Here is a 25,748-nt window from a genome sequence, read left to right on the forward strand (position 1 = left end):
TATCAGTATATCTTTTGAATTTTTCAAATACTTTCAGCTTATTTCACAATATTCATTGGGTACCCCCATGTACTAGGCATGGCTGGGCCCAGTCCTTTCCACCCCCACCCCCCACCCCCAAAGTTCCCAGTCAGAGCTATGCTCTGGGCATCAGCGAGCCAAGCATTCAGGGATTCCTAGCTTTTCCTGGAGGGTCTGGAAGGCTTCCTGGAGGAGGTGAGGTTTGAACTGAGGCCTAAAGGACTAGTGCATGCTCTCAGGCCAAGAAGAGAAGAATGATAAAACAGAATCTGAGCAGTATGAACTTAACATATAATTTTTAAAAACTCCTTAGAAAAGCTGCTGTTCTCAACTCCCTTTCAGAGGCAAGCAGGAGTCTGCTACCTGGAGGGTTCCAATGCCAGCTGCCTGCCCTCTGTTTACTGTTCTGGGAGGTGGCCCAGCCATAAAAAGTGTGCACAGCCTGCCCTTTGCTCCTGGGGCACATGACAATAATGCACGAGGTGGATCCCTCTGGTATACAAGGCCCCGAGCTGCAGCGGGCACTCCCCTCTCTCCTCCTGCTGGCGATGGCCTGGGAGATGTTGTGGCTTTACGGTGGGTGGTGGACATCTAAAGCATGGGAACTAGGTGGTACCAGGGAAGGGACGAGGCTTCCAGGAGCAGAAGAAAAGGGCTTTTGGAAGGCTGGCTGGCAGTGAGTGGATATAGTGTACTGGTGGTCAAAAAATTTGCTGTGTGACCCTGGGGTAACTGTTTTCCCTCTCTGGGCCTTGTTTCCCCATCTGTAAAACTGGGGAGCTAGTTTACCAAAAAGAAATGGCTCTAGCCCTGGCTAGTGACATGGTGGATAGTGTCATCTCAGAGCACTGAGTTTACCGGTTTAATCTCAAGGACACAGGCTCAATTCCAAGGTTGCCAGTTCAACCCCAAAGGCACCGGTTCAAGCCCCGGTCAGGGCACATATGAAAAGTAATCATAGAGTGCAGAACTAAGTGGAACAATGAGTTGATGCTTTTTTCTCTCTCAAAAAAAGGGGGAGGGGGCTCTGGTCAACTAAGTTTGGAAGGTTCTACAGATTCAATCCTTTGGGATAGTCATAGTGGTACATATCACATCAAAGGCTCTGACAAGACCCACAGCGAAGAAACCCCTTGGATCGTTAATCCAGCATTCCCCATACTTCCCTACCCAGCAGTCCCCTACTAGCACCTCCCAGCACCCCATTGCACACGCCACTCTCTGGAGTGTGGGGATTCTGTGGGCTGGAGGGCCACACTTTAGCTGTGACTCAGTGTTTAGCAGCAGGTTTTGTTTTCAGATGACCAGAGCTCCAGCCTATCAACTTCTAAGCTGTGAGACTTCAGGCAAGTTACTTAACTTCTCTGAGCCTCAGCCTCCTCATTTTACAAATGGGGAAAAAAACACTCCAACCCATCTCGGAATTGTATTTAGCCCAGGGCTCAGCACATAGTGAGTTCTGGGTTTCAGCCACCTGCTCAAAGAACTGTCACTCCTTCTTGTAACAGGCTGGCAGCCCTGACGGATGTTTTAATACCCCACCCCCAGTGCTGAGGACAGATGGTGGCTGGGAAGATCTGAGACAGGACAAGCCTGTCCCAGCGACAGGAAGACCTTCCCGGCAGGAGGTCGATGGCCAAGCCTGGCAGGCTGGGTGAGCTGCAGCTGCCACCCACAGGGGAGGTCAGGGGGTGGGTGGGGCCTACAGGTCGGCTTGGCGATCACCTGTCAAGTGGTATGAGTGCTGTGTAAGAGGAAACTTTTACCTAAAACAACCTCTAAGCGCTACCGTGGGCTGGTTTGTGAGGTTGTGAATTCCCTGTCACCAAGAGAGTTCCACCAGAGGCTGAGTGTTGTGGCTCAGGAAAGGGACCCCCATATCCTGTTAGACCCCAGTGCTAAGAGCTGTTCCAGCTTTCCTATCAGCTGCTGCTGCCTTGCTTATAGAGCTTTGAAGCTTCTCCCCTGCTGGTTGGGAGGCTCTGCATTGATACTGGAGACCCGGGGTCCCGACAAAAGTCAGATCTGACCTAGCCTGGCCCCTGAAGGCTCTGGGCCTGCTCATGGCCTCTACCAAGTCAGAAACATGCCCATCAGCACCATGTTTTACATATAATTTCCCCTCTAGACCCTTCGTGCCAAGAGACTGGTGTGGGCTGAGCAGAGAGGGCCACAGCCCAGCTCTTGGAAGGACTCACACAGGAGGTCTCCTGCAGCCCGTGTGTGTGTGTGTGTGTGTGTGTGTGTGTGTGTGGTTATGATGGGGGGACAGAGGACTGTGGGGCTCCAAGGGTGGCTGAGAGGCCCTGACAGAGGGATGCAGAGCCTGGGGCACAGCAGGCCTAGGACAGGGTGGCTTTGGAGGGCAGCCCTGTCCCAGCATGGCTGCCCCGGAACGACTTCCTGGGAATCACATCAGACGGACTAGCAGTCTGGGTCCTCATTTTTCACCGTCACCACTTGCAGGCATAACAACACACATGCTCTCCAGCGATAAAGTCTGAGCATTAAAGCAAATTAAAAAATGTTTATGTGCATTTAAAAATATCTCCCTAGATAATTTAAGGAAATAGATTTTCATCTAACACTTTCCTTAAATTAGCACACATCTCCATCTTACTTTTGATGTGAGAGATCAGAAGAGAGAGAGAGAGAGAGAGAGGAGGGAAGGGGGAAAGGGAGATTGAGGATTCACTGGTTTGGATTCCCATGTAGTTATTTTGCCAAGTAGTACCCAGACTTCCTCTGGGATGAGGGAGACGGGACAATGATGGTAGCAATTGTCTAGCACGTTTCTTAGCTGAACTCCTGGTCAGTTGTATGATTGTAAACCTGGGGCTTCAGTGGATAGATTGACTCATGTGGACCATGTCTTCTAATGCTAGGGATATGTTTATTTCATAAAGTACAGACTTTTCCAACAAAGGCTGTGTGGGGGATGGGGTGGCAGAAAGATGTGATCTGAGGGCATAGCCTGGTTGGGGTCAAACTCCAAGATTCCAGGCATGACCTTGCCTCTACTCCACAGAGTAATTTTGCAAAGTCCTGCCTCTTCTGGGCTTCAGCTTCCTCATCTGAAAGGTGTGGTCCTCGACCCATTTGCACTCACGGCCCCAATGACGACCGCTGATATTCAGTGGTCACCCCACGATGTGTTTGCTTGAGGAAGGCTAAAGCCACAACCCTGTTCCCTCCTCCTTCCCCAAGGCTGACTCCCTCCAGGGCTGGGTCTGGGGAGCAGGTGCTGCTGGGAAGAGGCCAGAAAGGGGCTCTGGAGCCAATGCCTTGATGCTACTCCCTGTTCCTGTGGTTCTCTGTGCCTTCCCTGGGGCCTATGAAACCTCAGCACCAACGAGAGGGGTTGGTTCAGCAAAGCTGCCTTCTGTCTTAGAAGAGATGTGACAGGCCCTGGGGGATGGTGGGTTGGGTCCTCCCTGTGCCTCTTTGGAATCAGGAGCTGCTGGCTTTCGCTGCCACCCCCCCCCCCCCGCCCCAGGCACAGCCCATGGCCTTCTTTACTTTATCTCCAAAGCACAGAGATTAAGTGCTTGGCGTGACATCACTCCTCTGAGACATTTTCCTCAGGTGCCAAGTGGGGATGCACAAACCTGTCTCCCTAGGCCGCTAAAATTAAAAATGAGATATTGGATATGAGTTCATGTTACACACAGTAGGGCTCAGTGAATGCACAAACCTGTCTCCCCAGGCCGCTAGAACTAAAAATGAGATATTGGATATGAGGTCATGTTACACACAGTAGGGCTCGGTGAATGCTCCTTTCCTGCACCTTCATGGCCAAGAGGCTCTTTTGTCCTGGGTCTGGGGAGCCCTGGGTCTGCCCTGCGAGAGGCGAGGCGAGGCTTCCAGGAAGGAGCAGGGGGTGGGGCTTGGGAGGAGAGGGAGGCCCAGGCCGGGCCTTTTATCCAAGCTCTCAACTTTGATTTGAACCCTTCTCCCCCTCCTACCAGGCTCCAGGGGTGCAGCCAGCAGCACCTATGTTCACTCTCCTCAAAGGTCTCCCCACATTGGCCGATGGGAGCGTGACCCTGTGAAATAGCATTCTAGCTGGGACACTTCTCAGAGAGAAACGGGTACAACTTGTAATGTATAAGCCAGGTTCACTAACATATGCTGATTCAGTCCCACAAACCATTGCCTATAGCTAATGATTTCCCATCCTAGCCACAAGCTCACCAGACCCTCACGACGCTCTAAGAGGTCAGTCAAGACAAGAGCTGGTTGAGGGCCCATTTGACAGATGTGCAATCATATAATCGTAGCCTCCGCAAGGTCATACTGCTGGTGGAGAGGAGGCCAGCTGTTCATGATCAAAGTCACAAACCATCACAACATACTGGTGCTTGCCCTGTCCCCTCTCTTTGTCCTCCTCCCTGTTTCACCTTTTTTTTTTTTTTTTTTTTTTTTTTTTAGAGAGAGAGAGAGAGAGACAGGAGCATGAAGCTGCTCCCATATGTGCCCTGACTGGGGAATCGAAATGGCAACCTCTGTGCTCCAGGACTATGTTCCAAGCATCTGAGCTATCCAGCCAGGGCTTAATTTCTTTTTTATTTTCAGAGAGATGGAGAGAGGAAGGGAGAGAGAGAGAGAGGAGGGAGAAGGGAAGCATGCACTATTTCCCTAAATTCCTCCCATCCTCATAAAGAAAGTAAGATTGATTCTTCTCCCCATTTTCCAAATAAAGAGTGGCAGCCCAGGGGGGTTAAGCAACACGGGCAAGGTCACACAGCCAAGAAGGGGAGGCCCTGGGATGCACCAGCATAGCCTGCCTCCCTCATTGCCCAGCTGGGGAAAGAAAGGCCCAGAGAGGGCAGGTTACTTGCCCAAGGTCACGGAGGAGACTGTGACCGAGGCCTCCAGACCTCCAAGGATTTCGGTCACAGGTTCTCCCCTCCTTTCACGCTTGGCCCCTCCAATCGCAGCTCTGCAGAGGGGGCGCGCACCCCCCCCCTCAGTTGTCCATCCGTCTAGGTTCTAAACGGGCTCAGCCGCGCAGCCCTCCCCAGCCTCCAGCCCTGCGTAGGGAGAGGCAGGCGTTCGCAGCTCCCGGCCCGCGCCCCGCACCGCAGCCGACAGACGGCAGCGCCTGCGCTCGCGCCCCGCAAGCCGGTGCGCGGGAGCCGCCGGGCAAAGGCGCGGCGCCGGCCCGCAGCACATCTCCTGCTCTCTCGCTCACTCTCTGCGCTGAAGGGAAGCCGGGCGGCCCCAGCCACCTGTCCTCCGAGATGAAGAAGCTCCAGGGAGCTCAACTCCGAAAGGTACGGCCCGAGGACGGGCGGGCGCACCTGGGAGAGGGCAGCAGAGGCCCACCCCCATCGAGGGCCCGGCGGCGTAGGGAGGGCCCCTGGACTCGGCTCAGAGCTCCTGGGGGAGGCCGGGCTGAGCTGGATTGCACGTAGGGGCGGGGTCACGGTCTGTGCCACCTCATAACACCCCACCCCCTGGGTCTGAGGATCCGGACGTAGTGTGTTTGGGCCTGGGGTTCATTGGGCCAGATCCTCGAAACAGGTGTCTTTGGCTCCAGAAGACAGGAGGTGGGGGGAGGGAGACGGGGGCTGGGGCCAGGCACCCACCTCTCTCCAATCCTGGGCACATTTCCCCCAGGGGCTAATTGGGGGGTGGTGGGTGTTAGAATAGCTGAGCGCCAGCCTTGAGCTGAGCTAATTTCAGGGTAGGTGGGTGGGTGGGGGCGTCAGCCGGTCCCCTCTGGGCACCTAGGCTCGGGATCCAGCAGGGGTCCAGGCTTTCCAGCCCCAGCTCCTGCCTGCAGGGCCAACCACCTGCTTCCTCCCCACTCCCTTCCTTCCCCTAGCAGCTTCAGTGTCCCTGCTAAGACCCCAGGCTGTCCCTCAGCAGGGAAGAAAGAGGCAAAGGCAAGCAGTGAGGAACTTGCAGACCCAAGGGATATGGGGGTGGGAGCTAGCATGAGAGAGCAGCCAAATCTATCAATATGTGTGCCCGGGGCTTTGGGCTCAGACCTCTGCCCCTCCCATATTGTCCTGTGGGGTTGGACGGGCATGGGGAGGGAGAGTACTGGGGCAAGGTTTCTGGCTTTTGGCTTAAAAGTACCTGTCCCAGCCAAGGAGTCAGACCTCCAGGGTACTACTTCTGCAGATGCTCCTTACCCTGTGGCTTTGGGCAAGTCCATTCTCTAACCTGGACCATTGCCTGTCCATCCCCAGTGTCGGAGCAGCAAAGCAGCACCTGTCACAGGTGCTGTGAGGTAACTATTCACAGGGGCTGGTGTTATTGAGCCCTCCCTTCCCCCCATTCATTCAAACTCCCTGCCCTTGGGCAGCTGCAGGGAACCCCTGTGATAAGTGGGTCCTTTTTATTCCGGACCTGAGTGACATCTTGGGGCCATTTGTGGGTCTCTCAGGTTTTGAGTCCTGTCTGCTTCTTTCCCATTCTCCCCCTCTCTTTCCTTTCCTTTCTGTCCCACAAGAACCCCTGCCCCTCACTGCCACAGGGCTATACATTAAGTAAATAGCTGTATTCTGTGAAGTCTTATCTCATATAATCCTCCAACAATTCTGGGAGCTAGGTTTCATTATCCCCACTTCATAAACGAGAGAACCAAGGTACAGAGAAGTGCAGCTTACTGCTTTCCTGAAGGTGTGCTGAGCAACCTAGGACCAGCAGTACAGGAGAGGGGTCGCCTAGCCTCGGGGTATCCTCCCTTGGTCTGAAGGAGAAGGGGGCAGGAAGGCAGGAAATGCCAGGTATCAGCAAAGGGGCAACATTGTTCAGAAATGAACACTGGGCTGAGAGTTAGGGTCTGGGTCCTGGTCTTGCTCTGCCCTTAACTTACTGTTTGACCTTGGGCTTATCCCTTCCCCTCCCCGAAACTCGGTTTCCTCATCTGCACAATGATGAATGTGGGTTCCTGATTCCTATTGTCTGTCTCATCCTGAAGAAGGTTGAGAGCCTTGGCTTGGGCAGTCCTACCTCTCCCAGCCCCTGACACTGCTGGTGACCTATATCTGCTGGTCCCCGAAAGGGGGGGTGCAGGTCTGCCGAACTCAGGTGTGTTCCTGTGTGACTCTGGGTGGGTGGTGGGGCGATCCGATCCGGGGTGGGAGCCTCACACCCAGGTAAAAGTGTGAACTGACTTGTTAAGCTCCCAGCCCCGTTCCACTGATTTGGTTGTTTTCCTCTGACTGGTTCCATCCTCTCTGTTCCGGCCTCCTGGGATTCACTCCATGGTGGGGTTGGGGGCTCCAGGTGGGCTTCACATGGCCTCAGCTTTTGAGGACCCCATCCCCTGCCCCTGGAGAAGAAACAGGCTTCCCTCTGATTGGGGGAGGAGGGGGACGGAGAACAGGCAGCAGCCTGCTCTTGGAACTCTTATCACCATGGAAACAGAGAGCTAGGACCCGCTCTGTGAACACAGAAAGGGCAGCAGTTTCTCAGGAGGGATCAGTGGAACCTTATTATCGGCCTTTCTGCCAGCTGGCTTGGACGCGGCTGTGTGGGGGTGGGGGTGGGGTGGAGGGTGTCACAGGGTGACAAGTTTACCTTACCACCAAACCAGTACCAGTGTCAACTGGCACTGCTCCATCCCTCCTGGATCTTACCTAGGAGGGAGTGGTTGCAGAAGACTGATGCTAGGGAACCTCCGAGAAGGGACATTAGGGGAAGAGGCAGGTGGCAGATAGGTCTGAGAGCCTCTGCTACCCTAACCCCAGCCCACCTGGGACCACAGCTAAAGGACACCAGACACATATTTGTTCCAACCCCGGAAGACCGGTGACTTGAAAAGCAGCTTTTTCACACTCTTCATTATTGTCATCATCACTCAGAAGCATGCCAGGCTGTCCTGGTTACCACTACTTCTCAGTCTAATAGCCAGCCTCAGGATCACCCCCATGGTGGTCACTATCACTGAGAGTCAACTCAACACTATTACCCTATTTTTGCCACATGAGCCTGTGGCACCAACCTTGTCGCCACAGCCAGACACCTCCAGTCCTGTGACACACACCTTTCATTCCAGCAATGCTCATATGACAAATCCCCAGCAAAGCCTTTTCTGTCACTACCTGATTTGTGTGTAGACACCTATTTGGTCTGATGCCAGGAAGGGCAATTTTAAGGGCAAACACAAACCTGGTTAATAGCTGCTTCCTGAGCCCCTATGGGTAAGTCTGAGCTGGTCCTCAGCTATTGCACAGGTCTCCAGTGAAGTCTCTTTGGTGAATCTTGCCTCATAAATCAAAGCCAGAAAACTATTAGATAGAAATTGTCTAGACCTGCATTTCCCCAAGTGTATCCTAGCAGGCCAGCGCCTTGAAACCCTTTTCTTAAATAGGATAGGAAAATACTGTCTATTCCAGTCCCTGTTTGGAGAGTCACAGTGCATATTGGTCTAGTATTTTTTATGTTTTTTATTTTATTGATTTTAGAGAGAGAGGAAGCGGGAGAAGGAGATAGCAAGAGAGAGAGAAAAAGAGAGAGAGAAAGAGAGAGAGAGAGAGCGAAAGAGAGACAGGAACATCGATCTGTTCTTGTACGTGCCCTGATGGGGTTGAACTGGCAACCTCTGCACTTTGGGAAAACACTCTAACCAACCAAGGTATCTGGCCAGGGCATTATTGGTCTATTAAAATATATGACAAGGCCTGTAGAAAAGAAACCTGCTTTATCTGTGTTAACCCAGTTTCCCCTAAAATCTTTAAATCAAGAATCATTTGTTGCACTGAACACCTATGAATGTCCAAGGGCGTGTTTTTGGAAACAGTGACCTATCCAGTTTTCCCAGTGTCAAGGTGGGGAAGCCGAGGCTCAGAAGACTCTTTTCTCAAGTCAGACAGTGAATTGGCACAGACCTGAGCCTAGAATTGGGGCCTCCTGACTCCCACTCCAGTGGGATCACTGTTTTCCTACGACTGTTCTTCAGCAGGAAGCAGGGAATGCTTTTTTCTCTGAAAACCATAGATGTATTTGAAAACTGACCTCTGCAGTTCCATCCTTTTTTTTTTTTTTTTTTTTTTTTTTCATTTTTCTGAAGCTGGAAACAGGGAGAGACAGTCAGACAGACTCCCGCATGCGCCCGACCGGGATCCACCCGGCATGCCCACCAGGGGCGACGCTCTGCCCACCAGGGGGCGATGCTCTGCCCATCCTGGGCGTCGCCATGTTGTGACTAGAGCCACTCTAGCGCCTGAGGCAGAGGCCACAGAGCCATCCCCAGCGCCCGGGCCATCTTTGCTCCAATGGAGCCTTGGCTGCGGGAGAGGAAGAGAGAGACAGAGAGGAAAGCGCGGTGGAGGGGTGGAGAAGCAAATGGGCGCTTCTCCTGTGTGCCCTGGCTGGGAATCGAACCCGGGTCCTCTGCACACTAGGCCGACAGTCCCATCTTATTTTGCCACAAGGTGAGACTTTCAGCGTCAGGCAAGAAAGATATGACTGCCCTTTCTCCTGACCCATTCCTGGAGTTGCTTCTGGAAACTGCTGTCTGAATTCCAGGTGGTCGTCCTGGGATCTCTGGGCTTCCTTCCAAACCCTAAGCCCAGGCGCCCACGGACATGCTAACTCACAGCCACTGGGACCAGGATTCCAAGCAGCTGACCCATCTCCTAGCCCCAGCCTGAAGGGAGAATGCCCATTGCACCTCCCTGCCCTCCTTGAATCGCGAGAGGGGCCCTCAGGGAACAACTGGCCTCCGTCCCCCTCTGTGCATGCATCTGTCCTCCAGTGACAGGAAGATTATAACTTTGTGAGACAGATCGCTGCTTAAGTAGTGACTTCCTGCTCATGAACTAACACCCACAGTGCTCGTAGTCCCCCTGGAACATAAATCTAATGCCTCCCTCAGGGGAACCCCAGGCCCCTCAGTTCTACACTCAGGGTCCTTAGCTCCCTCCTCTTGTCCTCATGCAACCACTTTGTCTGAACAACCTCTTGTCTGACCGCCTGCCCTTTGATCAAGCTCCAAACTGTCTCTTTCTTAAAATATGGTGCCCAGAATGGAGTAGCAAAACTTCAGCACTGGTGTTTGAAGACGTTGGGAAGCCCTGGGTTTGAGACCAGGTTCTGCCACTAGCCAGCCTTGTAAAAACCTCGGGTATGCCAGGATCCCTCTCTGACCCTCTCAGCTTTCCCTATACTTAAAATGGAGCTTAGATGAATACTTAGCTCATAGGGTTGTTTTGAGAATGAAATCAGGTGACATGAGTAAAATGTTTATGCAGTGAGCACGTGGTAAGTGCTTAGTACATGGTGACTATCGTAAAGATCATTATCATTGTCATCATCTGCAAAATAGGACGACCCCTTGATTTGACCTCTGTGTTAGTCAAACTAAAATCAAGGTGGCTTTCTTACTGTCTGAGCCACCCTGCTGGTCTCATAAGTTTGCAGTCACTTAAAATCCCAAGGATCGTGTTAGCCCAGAGGAGAGAAACTGATCATCTGAACCAGTAGAATGTCTTTCACGTAGTGCTGTTCAAGTCCACGTCCCTGTATTGGTGGCCACAGTTCCAACCTGGCCTCACCTCTCTTTCACCCTTGTGGTCTCTCTTCTTGGCAGCCCATCACTCCAGACCTGCTGATGACCCCCAGCGACCAGGGTGATGTAGACCTGGATGTGGACTTTGCTGCAGACCGAGGGAACTGGACAGGCAAGCTGGACTTCCTGCTGTCCTGCATTGGCTACTGTGTGGGCCTGGGGAATGTCTGGCGTTTCCCCTACCGGGCCTACACCAACGGAGGAGGTACAGGCCTCAAGGTCCTGCCTGAGGGGTGGCCGGGTGATAGGTCAAGGCTCCAGGTAGACTGAGGTTTAAAGTGGCCTTAGCCACTGTCTCCTATTTGACTTTGAGCAGAGTTAGTTGAAAGTGGTTTTTATAGCAACCTGAGGCTGAAAAGCGGGAGCTCATCTGCCTTGCTCCTTTTCATCACGCAAGCCCCTCCTCCTTCTCTTGTTCCCAGCACGGATGCCCACACAGTGAGCCCTCAGCCTTGGCACTTCCTGTCCCTGAGTGATGGGCAGAGGTCTGCCTCTGCTTCGTGATAAAGAGCTGTATCTGCCTGTCAGTGATCACTGTATTCTCAATATTCTCACCCCCACCCGCCACCTCCTCCAGAACCCTGCTCTATCAATAATTCCCACTCGTGAATCTTCAATCTGTCCTCCTCTCCTGATTCCTTCCATTCTGACTGCAAACACAGAGTCTCTCCCATCTTAAACAAATTCTCTGTTGTTCCTGCTTCTCCATCAAGTGACTGTTCTAAGTCTTATTCACAACGCCTGGGGTTGAGCACCCACCATCTGCCAACCCCAGGCGTGGTGCTCTCCGTGTGTCTCATTTAACCTTGACGACAGCCCTCCTGGGTGGGCACCGGTGTCCTGATGAGGAAGCCTGGGCTTGGAGACGCCCGAGTCCTTGTCTAAGGTCACACAATGGCCAACCCAACATCCCACCCAAGGAGTATCTTCTGCAGGACCTGTGCACGCCCACCGGCGTTCCGTATCTCCTGTCATCTCTACCAAACTCGTTAAAGAAGCGCATACTGGCAGGGTGACAGAATCCAAATAAAACTCAATGACGCAAGGACAGATAAATTGATACAGCCGGGAAGCAGAGGGCTAGATCTGGCCTCTGAACTTCGCGAAACTTCACAATATCCTTAGTTCTTTCTGCCCTCTCCCCACCCCCAGTTTCCGACTCTTTTTCCCTCCATATGCTGACCACATTTTTTTTTTCGTAAGACAAGCTTCCTCCTCACAGTTGGTGTGGCCAGAGACAACACTGGAATGGCTTGGTCCTCAGAACTGCTGTCTCTGAATTCATAGAATTGCAGGGAAGGTCTCTAATTGGTCCAACTTGGGATGTGTGCCCATGAGGAGGTGGGCAGGGGTGGTTAGTGTGACTGACAGTCCCTCTGGAGCCATATGGTGGTGGGAGGTTCTCTAAAAGAGTTGGCGGCCAATGAGGAGAAAGGGGGTAAGGATGTTCGGCACACAGGGCACACGGGACCACAGGTGGCGACCAGGAGTATCTGAGGTGGCAAGGTGGGGAGGGGTGAGGCAGGGAAATCAGTTGATTTCTGCACCAAGGAGTCTGCACTTCCTTCAGCAAGGAATTCACTCCTTCGTTCATTCACTTGCTCATTTACTCTCTCAGTGGCTGTTATGAGCCCAGACTTGGTCTGGACCCTGGGACCAGAAAGGTGAGCGAATCCCTGCCCTCCCCTTGGACCTCAGTGATTAATGGTAGGAAAGAAAAAGAGTTCTAAGCCACATGAAAAGTGCCTCCTTGTCACAGGTGGAGCTGGGCTTCAGGGGAGCTGACCCTCTAAAACCCCGCCCCCCCCCCCACAGGTGCCTTCCTCGTGCCCTACTTCCTCATGCTGGCCATCTGCGGCATCCCCCTCTTCTTTCTCGAGCTCTCTCTGGGCCAGTTCTCCAGCCTGGGGCCCTTGGCTGTCTGGAAGATCAGCCCCCTCTTCAAAGGTGAGGCCTCTGTGGGCCCCGGGGTGCTCTGAGCTTGGGGGAGGCAGGGTGGCTGCCCCCACTCTTTAACCTCCAGAAAGGATGGCTTCCCGGAGGAGACACACTCTGGCCAGCAAGAGGCCTTGGCCTAAGAGGAGCTCCCTGTCCCCACGCCAGGCGCCGGCGCAGCCATGCTGCTCATCGTGGGCCTGGTGGCCATCTACTACAACATGATCATTGCCTATGTCCTCTTCTACCTCTTCGCCTCCCTGACCCGCGACCTGCCCTGGGAGCACTGTGGCAACTGGTGGAACACGGACCTCTGCCTTGAGCACAGGGGCTCCAAGGATGGCAACGGGGCCCTGCCCCTCAACCTCACCGGCACCGTCAGCCCCAGTGAGGAGTACTGGAGGTCTGGGAGGGCCCACGCCCCGGGGGGCTGGGGGGAGGGCGGGAACAGGCCCGAGTCCCCAAGGGGCCCAGCATTCACCGGGGAGGTGCTAGTGTTAGGTGAACTCTGGGTTCTAATCCCAGCTCTGACCAGCTATATGACCTTGAACAACTTATTTGGCTTCTGATGTTTTATCTTTAACATGGGTGTGATAATAGCATTTCAGAGGGCAGCCATGAGGATTAAAGGAAAGACGGCATGTATATGTTGCCATCCAGCCTGGTGGATAGCAAGTGCTCGATAAATGCTAGCTGATAATAGTGATGAAAGCCATCATAGTCCCTACTTCATAGGATGTTATCCTATCTGTCACTCACTCATTCATTCTTTCAGTATTTATTCTTTCAGTCAGTATTTATTGAGCATCAACTATACTGGTAGGTAAAGAACGTAGCATCAGCCAGGACCACATAGGAAGGACCATTTCTGATTAGTTTAATAGAAGAGGTAAGACAAGATAATGCAAGTGAAACCCTTATCGCAAAGCCAGGTGCATTGTGAGCAATCTTGAATGGTGGCTGGCAGGACATTACTACTCATCAGCCTGTCTTGAAAGCCCACTTTATAGCTGAGAAAACCCAGGAGCTTGCTCAGTACTTGGTAAAAGAAGCAGTATTGGAACCAAGTACTGTAACCCTAATTCTGTAACCTAAATAGCTGTAACGCCGCTGATCCTGTTCTAGAACATACAGAGTAGCCTGGTCCCTGGGTAGGGACCATTGGCTGAGCGGAAGACACAGACCAGATACCTCCAACCCTTCACCTGCCAAAGGATGCTCTTAGGAATATTCCCCCAAATGGACCTCATGTCTTTTTTTTTTTTTTTTTTTTTTTTTTTTTTTTTTTTTTTACAGAGACAGAGAGAGTCAGAGAAAGGGATAGATAGGGACAGACAGACAGGGACGGAGAGAGATGAGAAGCATCAATTTTTCGTTGTGGCATTGAGCACAGGGGCTCCTTTAGTTTTCATTCACTTCTTTAGTTTTCATTGATTGGTTTCTCATATGTGCCTTGACTGGGGAGGTGCTAGACAAGGGGCTACAGCAGACTGAGTGACCCCTTGCTTAAGCCAGCGACTTTGGGTCCAAGCTGGTGAGCTTTGCTCAAGCCAGATGAGCCTGCGCTCAAGCTGGAGACCTCGGGGTCTTGAACCTGGGTCCTCCGCATCCTAGTCTGACGCTCTATCCACTGCACCACCGCCTGGTCAGGCAGATTCCATGTCTTGAAATATTTTGGTCTCCAACCTACATTTATTATACAGGTCATTCATTTGTCCATCTAAAATTCATCCAAAGTGTGTGCACCCACGGAGGGGCATGTCGGACCAGTAAGAAAGGACCAGCTTGGGTCTGCAGCTTAAAGCCAAAGACAGTGATGTGGGGTCCAGCACCTGCCAGGGGTCTCCATGGAAACAGCACAACTCACTGCATCAGTGGGGATGCTGGCAGAAAGCAGATAGCACTCTCACAAGGCTTCAGCAAAGGGAGCTTAATGAGGGACTTTACAGAGGTGAGGGAGTCCACACGGAGAGGTGAGGCACCAGGAACTAGCAAGAACACCAGCTGTAACGCCGCTGAGCCAAGGAGGCAAGCCAGAGGGCCAGTGGTGTTGGAACCAGGGAGATTTGGAGCCTTGGAGGAAAGGCTGCCCAGCAAGAGCTAGCTATGGAAGAAGGCAGTTCCAGCCAGGCTTTCTGATGGCATGTGCATGCATGTGTGCATATATATGTAACACGTGTGTGTGCAAATACCCTGATCCCTCACTCCTCTCACCCTCCAGTCTCCTGCTGTTGCTTCCAGCTAGCCAAACCCAAAAGGAAACTGATGAGGAAGGCAGCCTGGGCAATGGGGTCTGTAGAGGCCAGTCTCCTGGGTGCAGAGCTGGTCAGGGAATAGACCAGAATCAAATGGAAACTAGCCAGCATCATCTTGCAGGCTGGTCACGGCTTTCTTCCATGTCGATGGAGCGTGGCAGCATGACCAGCGGACACTCGGACCTTTGTCTCCCACAGCCGCTACGTGCTCCACATCCAAGGCAGCCGGGGCATCGGCAGTCCCGGGGAGATCCGTTGGAACCTCTGCCTTTGCCTGCTGCTCGCCTGGATCATCGTGTTCCTCTGTATCCTCAAGGGTGTGAAGTCCTCAGGCAAGGTGAGGTTTGGGGGTCGCGGAGGCCTGAGGGGCTGGGAGGGGCGGGGGCTTCCTGGAGGAAGCAGGATGTGGACTGAACCTAAGAGGTTGAGTAGACTTCAGCTGGGAAGAAGGGAAGGGAAAGGGCATGGAGCTGGGGGTAGGGGGACACTACCTGAAGAAAGATGTGGAGGTAAGGGTGGGCAGTGGCTAGGATTGTTCACTAGACTAGAAACCTGCCCAGGCAGGACCTATCTGTTATTCAGGTCTGTATACTTTCCCAGGGTTTGAAGAGTCTTAGCAAGTGTTTCTTGAATGGTTGGAGGGTGGCTATATGAGTCAGAGCTCTTGGAAATGCAAGTGACCAGAACCAGGCTGTCACACTCAATTGGAAAATCCAGAGTGTGTGCTTCGGGCATGGCTGGATCTAGGGGTTCAGTTAGTGTTATTAGGACCATGGTTCTCACCATCTCTCAGCAGTGCTTTCCTCTGGACTGGCTTCCTGCTCAGGCTTCATTCTTTATGTGGTTGCCCCAGCAGCTCTGGGCTACACTTTACATACTTAGTAAAGGGTTCTCTTTCTTCAGTTTGCAAAATTCTAGAAGTGAGCCTCACTGGGCAAGCTGGGTCACTGTACCCATCCCTGAACCAGCCACTGTGGTCACTATCTAGTGCTGGGTCACGTGCCCACCCCTGGAGCAGAGAGTGGAGTCAGCCCCAGCTCGGGACAGTCAGGGGACCGTTATCTGAGAACGTCAACGGGATGCTGGCAGACAGAGCCACAGGTGTCCACTTTAGGTTATGAAGGGCGGGAAGGCCATCAAGCTGTTTTGGAAGGACTTGGAACCCTGAATGGTTTACGCAATCACTTATAAATTAGATCTTGTCCCTCCACAATGTGTTGGGATAATGCTCAGAAGTCTGTCCACTTGGAAGAGAAGCATTAAAAGAAAGACTAGAAAGCCAGAGAAGAAAGCATTTAGGAAGAGAGGAGAGGTAATCACGTGCAAGCCGAGGCAGTGAGTAGCCTGGAACTCACAGTGTCTGCTGGGCGCTGGGGATGGCTGGAGGTTTGGGAACGGGCGGGGGCAGGGCAGAGGGAGCCTGGAACTCACGGTGTCTGCTGGGCGCTGGGGATGGCTGGAGGTTTGGGAACGGGCGGGGGCAGGGCAGAGGGAGCCTGGAACTCACGGTGTCTGCTGGGCGCTGGGGATGACTGGAGGTTTGGGAACGGGCGGGGGCAGGGCAGAGGGAGTCTAGGAACACCCAGAGTCTGATGGTCATGCTGGTTGATGACCCTGTGGAGTGCGTTTTCCAGGGGGAGGAGACACACGACACAGGAGGCTCTTCTAACCTCCAGGGGTGGGTGATGGTGGTCTGGACTGGGAAGAGTGGTTGGCTTTGGGACAGCCTTGGAAAGCAGTAACAGGACTCTGCTGATGGGATCAAGGTGTGGAGAAAGGGACGGATGAAAAAGAAGCATCATAGGTCAGGGGCTGCTCCTGGCTTGGGAGTGAGATGGGGGTTTCTAGAAGAGGAGCAGGGTGGAGGAAGTCACCCCAGTTCCCAGCCTCACTCATTCTCTCTCAGGTGGTGTATTTCACGGCCACATTCCCCTACCTCATCTTGCTCATGCTGCTGGTCCGTGGAGTCACCCTCCCAGGGGCCTGGAAGGGCATCCAGTTCTATCTCACCCCCCAGTTCCACCACCTGTTGTCTTCCAAGGTGAGGCCCTCGGGGCTGGGGTCAGGCCTGAGCTGGAAGGTGGAAAGGAGTGGGCAGGGGGGAGGAATCCCTGATGTGGGGAGCCTCCAGTACCAGGCACTGTGCTTGGCACTTTTTCATTTATTGTTCCTAAGAATCCTATGAAGTAGAGATTTATTCTCCCATTTCACAGATTAAAAACTGAGGCCCAAAGAGTTAGTGATCAGCTTACAGTCACACAGCTAGGGAGTGACAGAGCTGGGATCCCTCTGACTGCAAACCCCAAGGAGAGCATTAGTAGTACTAACACCCCCAGGCGGGCATTAGCAGTACTAACAGTCACAGCAGTGGTGCTGACAGCTATCATTTCTTATTTATTGACAATGACTGTGCCCAACCCTGCTCTTAGCACTTTGCATCTACATAGTCCTTTAATCCTTCCCACCACTCTATTCCTCCCCGCTCATTACAGAAAGGTCTGAGGCCCAGAGAAGTGATGTGGCTACACATTGGTAGAGCTGGGGTCCAAATCCAGGTCCCTCTGACTCCAGGAACAAAGTCTAGGGGTTACATGGGTTTGTTGTCCATGTGAATTTACTGAAACATTTACACGAGGAACCACTTCCTTCAGAATGAAGCCAAGTTTAGGGATTACCTTCTAGATCCTGGATGGGGGAACTGAGGCCCAGAGAGGCCCAGTGTAAGTGTTGATGCTGGGTTTGCCCCCAGCCCACATCACTTGTGAGCCAGGCCCTTCCCCACGCCGTCCCTGGACGTATGGCTCTCTCCCTGCCTCCTTCCTCCTGTTTCTTTGGTCCCCCGACACACGGTGTGCCGGCCGCTGCTCTTTGGCCCCCATCTGCTTCCTTCCTGCCGCAGGTGTGGATCGAAGCTGCCCTTCAGATCTTCTACTCCCTGGGTGTGGGCTTCGGGGGTCTCCTCACCTTTGCCTCCTACAACACGTTTCACCAGAACATCTATCGGTCAGTGCAGCCTCCTGGACCCCAGAGCCGGGGCTGGGAGGTGAGGGGCTAGCCAGCGAGGGCCTCATGGGGTGAGGCTCACTCGGCCTGAGCCTGGACTTCTCCCGGCAGAGACACCTTCATCGTCACTCTGGGCAACGCCATCACCAGCATCCTGGCTGGCTTCGCCATCTTCTCCGTGTTGGGCTACATGTCTCAGGAGCTGGGTGTGCCTGTGGACCAAGTTGCCAAAGCAGGTGAGTGGGGTGCCCAGGTCTGGTGGGCCAGGGTATGTGTCAGGTACAGCTGGGGCGGGGAAAGTGAGCCTATGTGTGGACCCAGCCTATGTGTGGATGGGTATGTGGAGTGTGTGTCCACATGCATTCATGTGCACACAGACAAACATGTCCCAGCTTGTCTCTGGGTGGCCACGTGCATATGAGTGTGCATTAACCTATGTCTGGAGATAAATGAACTTCAGTACAAGATTGCCTTATGTTTCATTCCATCTTGGTAACTCGCCTTGCCTGTCCAAATGAGTCATATCCTGTATCGATGTCTGTGCAAGCGAATCGATCATGTGAGTGATCTTGTGAATCAGTGCCTTGTGCCAATGGCTGTGTTTAAGTGTGTGTGTTAGTGAGATTGTCCAAATGGTTGTGTACATAAGTGTATTCAAATGAAGTGTTATATTTAGTCTTGTGTTTATTCATGTATAATTATGAACTCATTTATTTTATCAACTTATGTTTGCTGAGCACTGACAATGTCCTGGCAGGTGTCGTAGGAGTTAAGAAAGTATCAGAAGTGTGGAGTTAGGGGACATCCTAGGGTTTGCCCAAGTGGGTGTAAGCGATCACGTGTATTTGAGTCTGTATGTGGGGGCCTGCCGTGTGGCCCCGGCTGCTGACCCTGTGTGCCCTTGGCCCAGGCCCTGGCCTGGCCTTTGTCGTCTACCCACAGGCTATGACCATGCTGCCTCTGTCACCCTTCTGGTCCTTCCTCTTCTTCTTCATGCTGCTGACTCTTGGTTTGGACAGTCAGGTGAGCCTCGTCCACACCATTGGGTGCCTCGTGGCATGTGTGGCGTGTGTGTGTATGTGTGTGTGTATCTGTGTATGTGTGATATGTGTGACTGTATCTGTGTCTAAGTGTGATGTCTGTGAGGGTGATATGTGTTTTTCTGTGTGCATGTCAGTGTGTGTCTGTGTGATGTATGTGATGTTTGTGTATCTATGTGTCTGTGTGGGAAGTATCTGGAATGTGATATGTGCGTATCTGTGTGTATCTGTAGAGGAGGGGAGGAAGAACCCTGACCCTCCCCCCCGCTCCACAGTTTGCCTTTCTGGAGACCATTGTGACAGCTGTGACAGATGAGTTCCCATACTACCTACGACCCAAGAAGGCTGTGTTCTCAGGGCTCATCTGCCTGGCCATGTACCTGATGGGGCTGGTCCTCACCACTGACGTGAGTGGCTTTGCAGGGCAGGTGGCTGATAGGCGAGGCTGGGTAGACACCTGGAGCAATGTCTGTGGCTGGGCTGGGCACTCCCTGAGCCACCTGCTTTTTTTTTTACCTCTTTGGGAGGAACCTAGACCACCCTAGACCCTCTCTTCCAAGGGGCAGCTTGGCCTGTGACCCAGAGTCCTGGCTTTGGAGTCTGACAGACCTGGTTCAAACCTCACCCCTGCACTTGCTGAGTGAGCTCAGGACAAGTGGCTTTTCCTCCCTGAGCCTGTTAGCCCGTTGATAAAATGGGGGTCTGTGTCTAGGGTTACCAGGACCCTCGATTCAGGTGATGCAGATAGAGGGCTGGGCAGGTAGACAAGGGTCATATAGACGGTGGTCATATATCCAGCTTGCTCTCCCACCGGTCTGGCTGCTCCTGCCTGGAGAAGGCCTGCAGCAGGGCACCAGGCCGCGGTGAGGGGACCCAGTGCTGTGACCTGTATTCCAGGGGGGCATGTACTGGCTCGTCCTTCTCGACGATTACAGCGCCAGCTTCGGACTCATGGTAGTGGTGATCACCACATGCCTCGCTGTCACCCGGGTATATGGTGAGAGGGGCCGGGGGAGGTGGAATGGAGGCTCCCTGCAGTGGGATGGAAATCTACCCTGAAGCACCCCCAGGAACTGGGTCCCCAGTCCCAAGGGCCACGGTTTGGGCGGGGGCCATTGGAGAGGGGCTGTGGTGCTTGTGGGGATGTGGGTGGGACCATCCTTCTGTCCTCCCCGGTGCAGGCATCCAGAGGTTCTGCCGAGACATCCACATGATGCTGGGCTTCAAGCCGGGCCTCTACTTCAGGGCCTGCTGGCTGTTCCTGTCCCCGGCCACGCTCCTGGTAACTGGGGTGGGAGGGAGGGCTGCTGGCTGGGGGCCCGGGGCTGAGAGCAGGGCCCCTGTTGGCATTCAGTCTGGTAGGGCTGCCCTGGCCTAGAGTGGACCTCTGCCAGGGCTGAGGGACAGGCTGGGCACCAGGATCAGGTCAGCTCCCGCCCCCTTCATGCTTCCAGCTTTTGTATCTGCGTTGGGCCTAGTCCTGAGTTTGGTTGACAGATGAGTGGGTCTTTCTCAGGCCTCTGGCCCTAAGGGCTGGGGCCTTGAGACTTTCTTTTCTCAGCCTTGGAGCTGGAACAGGTTTGGGATAGACCATCTCAGAAATTAGGGTGCTTTGGAGCCGGGCTGTCTCAGGCCTAGGCATTGGGTGAACGTAGAGCAGAGCTAGCTCAGGCCCTGCCAAGGCTCCAAAACAAAGAAGTACCGTCTCAGGTTCTGGTACCACTTAGGACTGGGCTGTCTCATAATCGGTGTCTCGGCTGGGCTAACTCGGGCCTTGGCAGGCCAGGGCTGTCCTAAGCCCTGGGGCCAGCCGAAGGCCCACGGTGATGCTGGGAGCCCCCTCCTGCAGGCTCTGCTGGTGTATAGCATCATCAAGTACCAGCCCTCAGTGTACGGCAGCTACCGCTTCCCAGCCTGGGCCGAGCTGCTGGGCATCCTGATGGGCCTGCTGTCCTGTCTCCTGATCCCAGCCGGCATGCTGGTGGCTGTGCTTCGAGAGGAGGGCTCGCTCTGGGAGGTGAGTCAGCCACCCCCCTGTCTGCCTACCCCCAGCCTTCCCAACCTGTGGCCTGGCCCGGGGCCCACCTGCTAACACAGAAAGCATTTGCACCTGGAGTAAGGCTCAGAGCCCTTCCCCAGCAGAAGTGGGTTGTGGCCACACCGCCCAGACCACAGGGGGTGCTGGAGTTCAGCCACTGCTCTGCTTCCCACTGCTGTGTGACTGGGAGCAAATCCCTTCCCTTCTCTGAACCTCAGGAGCCCTCCTGTGCTTCCACAGGGAACTTGTCTCCCTGCTCACAGTGCTGGTTCCCAAGCCTCGCTCTGCCTCCTGACTGCCCTGCTGCCCCAGCTGCTCACAGCCGGCTGGAGAGGCATGGCGTTGGGGGTGGTGAGCGTATCCGGGGCCCTGCAGGCTCTTTCAACCAGGCTTTTTCTTTTAAGAGCAGTTTTTCTAACCAGTAGCCTGAGCTTGAATCAGCTCAGACCTCGATGGGCTGAGGTAGGCTCGGTGGGCCTTCCCTGTGGCCCCTCATATAACACAGGGTCTCTGGGGGGGGGGGGCTCAATCCAAAGACCACCAATATCAGCTGATGTCTGCAAGTCTTGGGGAGAGGACAAGGAACTTGCCCAAAGTCCCACAGTGAGTCAGGCAAGGGTCAGGACTTAAACTCTGGTCACCAGCCCAGAGCTTCCCTATGGAACGCAGGGTCAGAAGACAATATTGAGGGACCCCAGGGGCTGGGCTGTCACCCTCCTCCAGTGTCTAAGAACCCTGTTATGGACCACAGGTGATGGCATGAGCGCTTCTCATGGCCAGGGTTTTGTGGAGAGACCCAGAAGGATCTGCAGACCTTAGAAGAGAGGAATAGTAACCCTTTGCGGCCCATAGGCTTGCTGTGATGCTGTGTGATCACAGAGAGATCCTGACCCTCTCTGAGCCTCGGGTGCCCTCTTTATACAGAGCCCTTCACCTCTGAGGCCATGGGTGTGGAGTCCTCTGGTGGCAAGAGGCTGTCATAGTGAGCAGAGCTAAAGAGAGCCATGGGATCCCACCTCCTACCCCCACACCACAGCCAGTACTGCCTCATGAGAACTAATTGTTAAATATTCAGGAATGTTGCTAGCCGGTTGTGAAACCATTGGTAGCTTGAGAATGACAGTGGTGGGAACATTTGCACCAAATAACCAACAAACCAGACCTCCTGCACCGGCCACACTACTGCCCCCACCCCTGTCCAGGGCATTGCACTCTTTCCAGCAACTCTGCACCCCATGGGCTCCACTTGACATTGGTTATCTTTCCCCCTTCAAGGGTCTGGGGCCCTTCTCCCTTTCAGGGCAGAGAACCTAGGGAATGTGGTTTGAGGAAGAAGGAACCCTAGAACACCCGGACTTAGTCATCCTCTTAGTCAGCTCCCGCCTGTCCTGGAGGCTGGGGCTTGGAGAGGGAACGGTCAGACAACTTGGAAGGTCAGCAGCAATTCCCGTCCGAGTTCTCCCAGTTCACGGTTCTTTCCCCAAAGCTGCCAGCTCCTTAGGACTCAGCATTCAGGGGAAGAGGCCCAGAGTGGGATCCGGTATTGGCGGCCAAGTGATCATAACCACAGCCACCAGCTACGGGGCCTTACCTTGTTCCCAGCACTTGCACAACAACCCTAACTCGGCATCATGAGTTCCGAGTTACAGATGAGGAAACAGAGCTTAAATTCTGGGCCCAGAGGCCACCTAGCCTGTGACTGGCAGAGCAGGAGTCTCATCGAGGCATGTGACTCACTCCCCGGGGTGAGTAATGGTGCCTCTGTCCCTGGCGCTGTTGCCAGGACCAATCAGGTAATGTGGGGAGGTCCTTGCCCCGTGCCCGGCCCCAAGAAGCACTCCGCTAGCCCCGGCTGTTTTCACCGCCGTCTTTGCTCTGCTGCAGAGGCTCCAGCAGGCCAGCCGGCCATCCATGGACTGGGGCCCGTCGCTGGAGGAGAACCGGACAGGCATGTACGTGGCCACGCTGGCTGGTAGCCAGTCGCCCAAGCCGCTGATGGTGCACATGCGCAAGTACGGGGGCATCACCAGCTTCGAGAACACCGCCATCGAGGTGGACCGCGAGATTGCTGAGGAGGAGGAGTCTATGATGTGAGGCAGGAGGAGGTGGACAGGATGTCCTGCCTGGTGTGAAGGCAGCAGTGCCCTCTGGGGTTCTGGGAGGCCTGAGGCTGTGGGGGTTGCCATGGTGGTGCCAGTCCCCAGTGCAAGTCCTTTGTAGCTCCTGCCTCCCCTGAATCCTGTCTCCCCCTACACGCACGCGCGTGCGCACACACACGAGCGCGCGCACATTCAAAGCTGGGAACAGTCCAGCTCAGCTCGCACTTCACAGATGGATAAACTGAGGCCAGGGAGGAGGGCTTGCCCGAGGTCTCCTGGCAGAAGGGACTGAACCTCGGGCCTCTTGACCAGCCGGCTCCCTTTCTCATGTGGCAGCTGGTACCACCCTCTGATCTGTGTTCAGGGCCCAGGCCCCTCCCTTTTCTCAGGGAGCCTGCCCCGCACCCTTCTCCACAGCCACAGTCTTGAGCCGGGCAGGGACACTCAGGGCATCTCGAGGCCCACCAGGCCCTGGGCATCGAGGGTTAGCAAGTCAAGTGGGAGAAAGACCCCTGTGGGTCCATGTGTGCAGGCCAGGTTTCCTGAAGCAGGTGGGACCCGAGGGCTCTGGAGGGAGAGAAGGCCTCTGGGCGAGGACCTGACCCTGCTGTGCGGGACGGGAATGCAGCCTCTTCCCCCCTGGGGCCAGGAGGAGGCTGGCTGCCTGGGGCAGACACCAAGGGCATAGGAGCAGGAAGAGTGGGGGGAGAAGCGGTTACCAGGTCACAACTGGGTTCAACTGGGAATGAAAAACACTAGGAAGAGAGAGCCAGGGACCTGGGGTGGGCAGGGGATTTGCATAATCTGTTTGTGCTTTCGATAGACTGTTGTTCTGGGTTGGTGTGCAGGTTGGCTTAGAGCGGACAGGGTGGAGGTAAGAGGCCTGTGGAGGACGAGCGAGAGGGGCTGGTGGCCTGAGCTAAGGTGATAGAAGTGGGGGGAGAGGAAGAAGGGGGACGTGGCACTTCCAAGCACGGCCCGCAGTGGAAGGAGCCCTGGGCATGATTAGGACAGAGGGGAGAGGTGCCTGACTTGCACAGCTTTGGAGGTGGGAACGAGGGTCATGGTCAAGACCAGGGCGCCTCTCCTCCCTTCTCCCGGGTCCTAGTGGTCCTCACTGTGTCCTCCAGCCCCAGGCACTGCTGGGAAATCGGCCTTGGCTGTGGATGAGCAGGGCAACCAGGAAGCTCAGACATAGTCCGCACATATGGCCACCTGGTCTTGATGCTGCCCATTTTGCCCCAGGACGTGGTCCCTGGGCCCAGGCATGAGGGTGGAGACAGAGAGCAGAGGGCAGCTGACACCCCAAAAGCCTTGGTAGCTTCAATCCTCAGGCTCAGGAGGGCTGCCCTGGGTCCCTCCTTCCCTGAGAGATGAGGGTGGCGTGTGAAAACGCCCGAGCAGGTCTCCTGGACACGATGATCTCGGGCATCGTGCAGGGCGCCCACGTGCAGCTATGCCAGCCTCCGTGCCCATCTCTCTCCTGGTGTCTCTCCAACCCATCTGTGTTCTGTTGGTTTATTGTTAATAAACCCAACCAGGTCGTCCTCCTGACATTGTGTCCTTACTGCTGAGAGCCCCGAGGTGGGCAGCACAGGGCTCTAAAACCCAACCAGGTCGTCCTCCTGACACTGTGTCCTTACTGCTGAGAGCCCCGAGGTGGGCAGCACAGGGCTCTAAAACCCAACCAGGTCGTCCTCCTGACACTGTGTCCTTACTGCTGAGAGCCCCGGGGTGGGCAGTACAGGGCTCTAAAACCCAACCAGGTCGTCCTCCTGACACTGTGTCCTTACTGCTGAGAGCCCCGGGGTGGGCAGCACAGGGCTCTAAAACCCAACCAGGTCATCCTCCTGACACTGTGTCCTTACTGCTGAGAGCCCCGAGGTGGGCAGCACAGGGCTCTAAAACCCAACCAGGTCGTCCTCCTGACACTGTGTCCTTACTGCTGAGAGCCCCGGGGTGGGCAGCACAGGGCTCTAAAACCCAACCAGGTCGTCCTCCTGACACTGTGTCCTTACTGCTGAGAGCCCCGAGGTGGGCAGCACAGGGCTCTAAAACCCAACCAGGTCGTCCTCCTGACACTGTGTCCTTACTGCTGAGAGCCCCGGGGTGGGCAGCACAGGGCTCTCCACTCCCGTCGGACAGCTAGGGACACTGACTCAGCGGCCTCCTGTCCTGGCTCTCCTGGCTTCCGACACTTCGTTTCTCTGTGGCGGGTGGGCAGGGCTGATGAAGGATGATGAAGAAGATGAGGAAGGCCCTGAAAGACCACTTAGTTCCCTATTATACAAATGGATAGGCCGAGGCCCCCCAAGGTGAAGAGACTGGCCAGGGTTACTCAGCTGAAGCAGGCGGAGCTAGGACAGACTTGGGCCCGCCAGCATCCCTGCTCCCTCTCCAGCTGCTCTGCCTTCTCTGCAGGTGAGGCTGGAGCTGGGGGACCAGGGTTGGGAGGAGCCCAGAGTTTCCCAGGCTGGAAGAATTTCCTGGTTCTCCCCACCCCCTCCTGGCAGGACCTTGCCATATAAAAGAGCCTCAGAGTCTTTCAAATGCAAGGCCCAGGTGTTTGCTGAAAGCTTTGATTGGGGGTGAGAGGAAGGGCCTGCATGCTGCATATTTTGGATATTAATAAATTTCCCTTAACAAAGGGCCAGGTCCCCCTCCCACCTGTCTTTGTTTGGGGCTTTAGGTGGGGGAAGAGAGATGGGTTTGCTAATTTGCAGAGAATATAAGAATGGACTTCAGAATTTATGGTGCTTCTTCCCACACCCAGGGGATAGGCTCCACCCAGCCTTGCTCACTGAACCCCTGGCACCAGCCCTGAGAGTG

At 54.5% G+C, this 25,748-nt stretch overlaps 1 protein-coding gene across 1 annotated transcript; it reads left to right on the forward strand.

The window, feature by feature from the left end:
• The first annotated feature begins 4,923 nt into the window (after positions 1 to 4,923).
• On the forward strand, positions 4,924 to 24,432 carry SLC6A7 (solute carrier family 6 member 7). Its single transcript, XM_066343138.1, has 14 exons — positions 4,924 to 5,297; positions 10,571 to 10,754; positions 12,365 to 12,496; positions 12,653 to 12,887; positions 14,938 to 15,076; positions 16,646 to 16,780; positions 17,639 to 17,742; positions 17,854 to 17,978; positions 18,653 to 18,765; positions 19,058 to 19,189; positions 19,680 to 19,779; positions 19,964 to 20,064; positions 20,632 to 20,799; positions 22,705 to 24,432. Exons 1-14 carry the CDS (start codon positions 5,265 to 5,267, stop codon positions 22,912 to 22,914), a joined length of 1,911 nt encoding a protein of 636 aa, XP_066199235.1. The 5' UTR covers positions 4,924 to 5,264; the 3' UTR covers positions 22,915 to 24,432.
• Positions 24,433 to 25,748: the final 1,316 nt, after the last annotated feature.

Source organism: Saccopteryx leptura, chromosome 6, assembly GCF_036850995.1.
Source record: "Saccopteryx leptura isolate mSacLep1 chromosome 6, mSacLep1_pri_phased_curated, whole genome shotgun sequence".
Classification (NCBI taxonomy): Eukaryota; Metazoa; Chordata; class Mammalia; order Chiroptera; family Emballonuridae; genus Saccopteryx; species Saccopteryx leptura.

What these genes read in the sequence shown, in the direction of transcription:
- SLC6A7 (XM_066343138.1), top strand. Translation starts at nt 5,265, where the DNA reads ATGAAGAAGCTCCAGGGAGCTCAACTCCGAAAG. An exon ending in GGCCTACACCAACGGAGGAG is followed by an intron (nt 10,755 to 12,364) that starts GTACAGGCCTCA and finishes CCCCCCCCACAG; the next exon opens with GTGCCTTCCTCGTGCCCTAC. An exon ending in GTGTGAAGTCCTCAGGCAAG is followed by an intron (nt 15,077 to 16,645) that starts GTGAGGTTTGGG and finishes ATTCTCTCTCAG; the next exon opens with GTGGTGTATTTCACGGCCAC.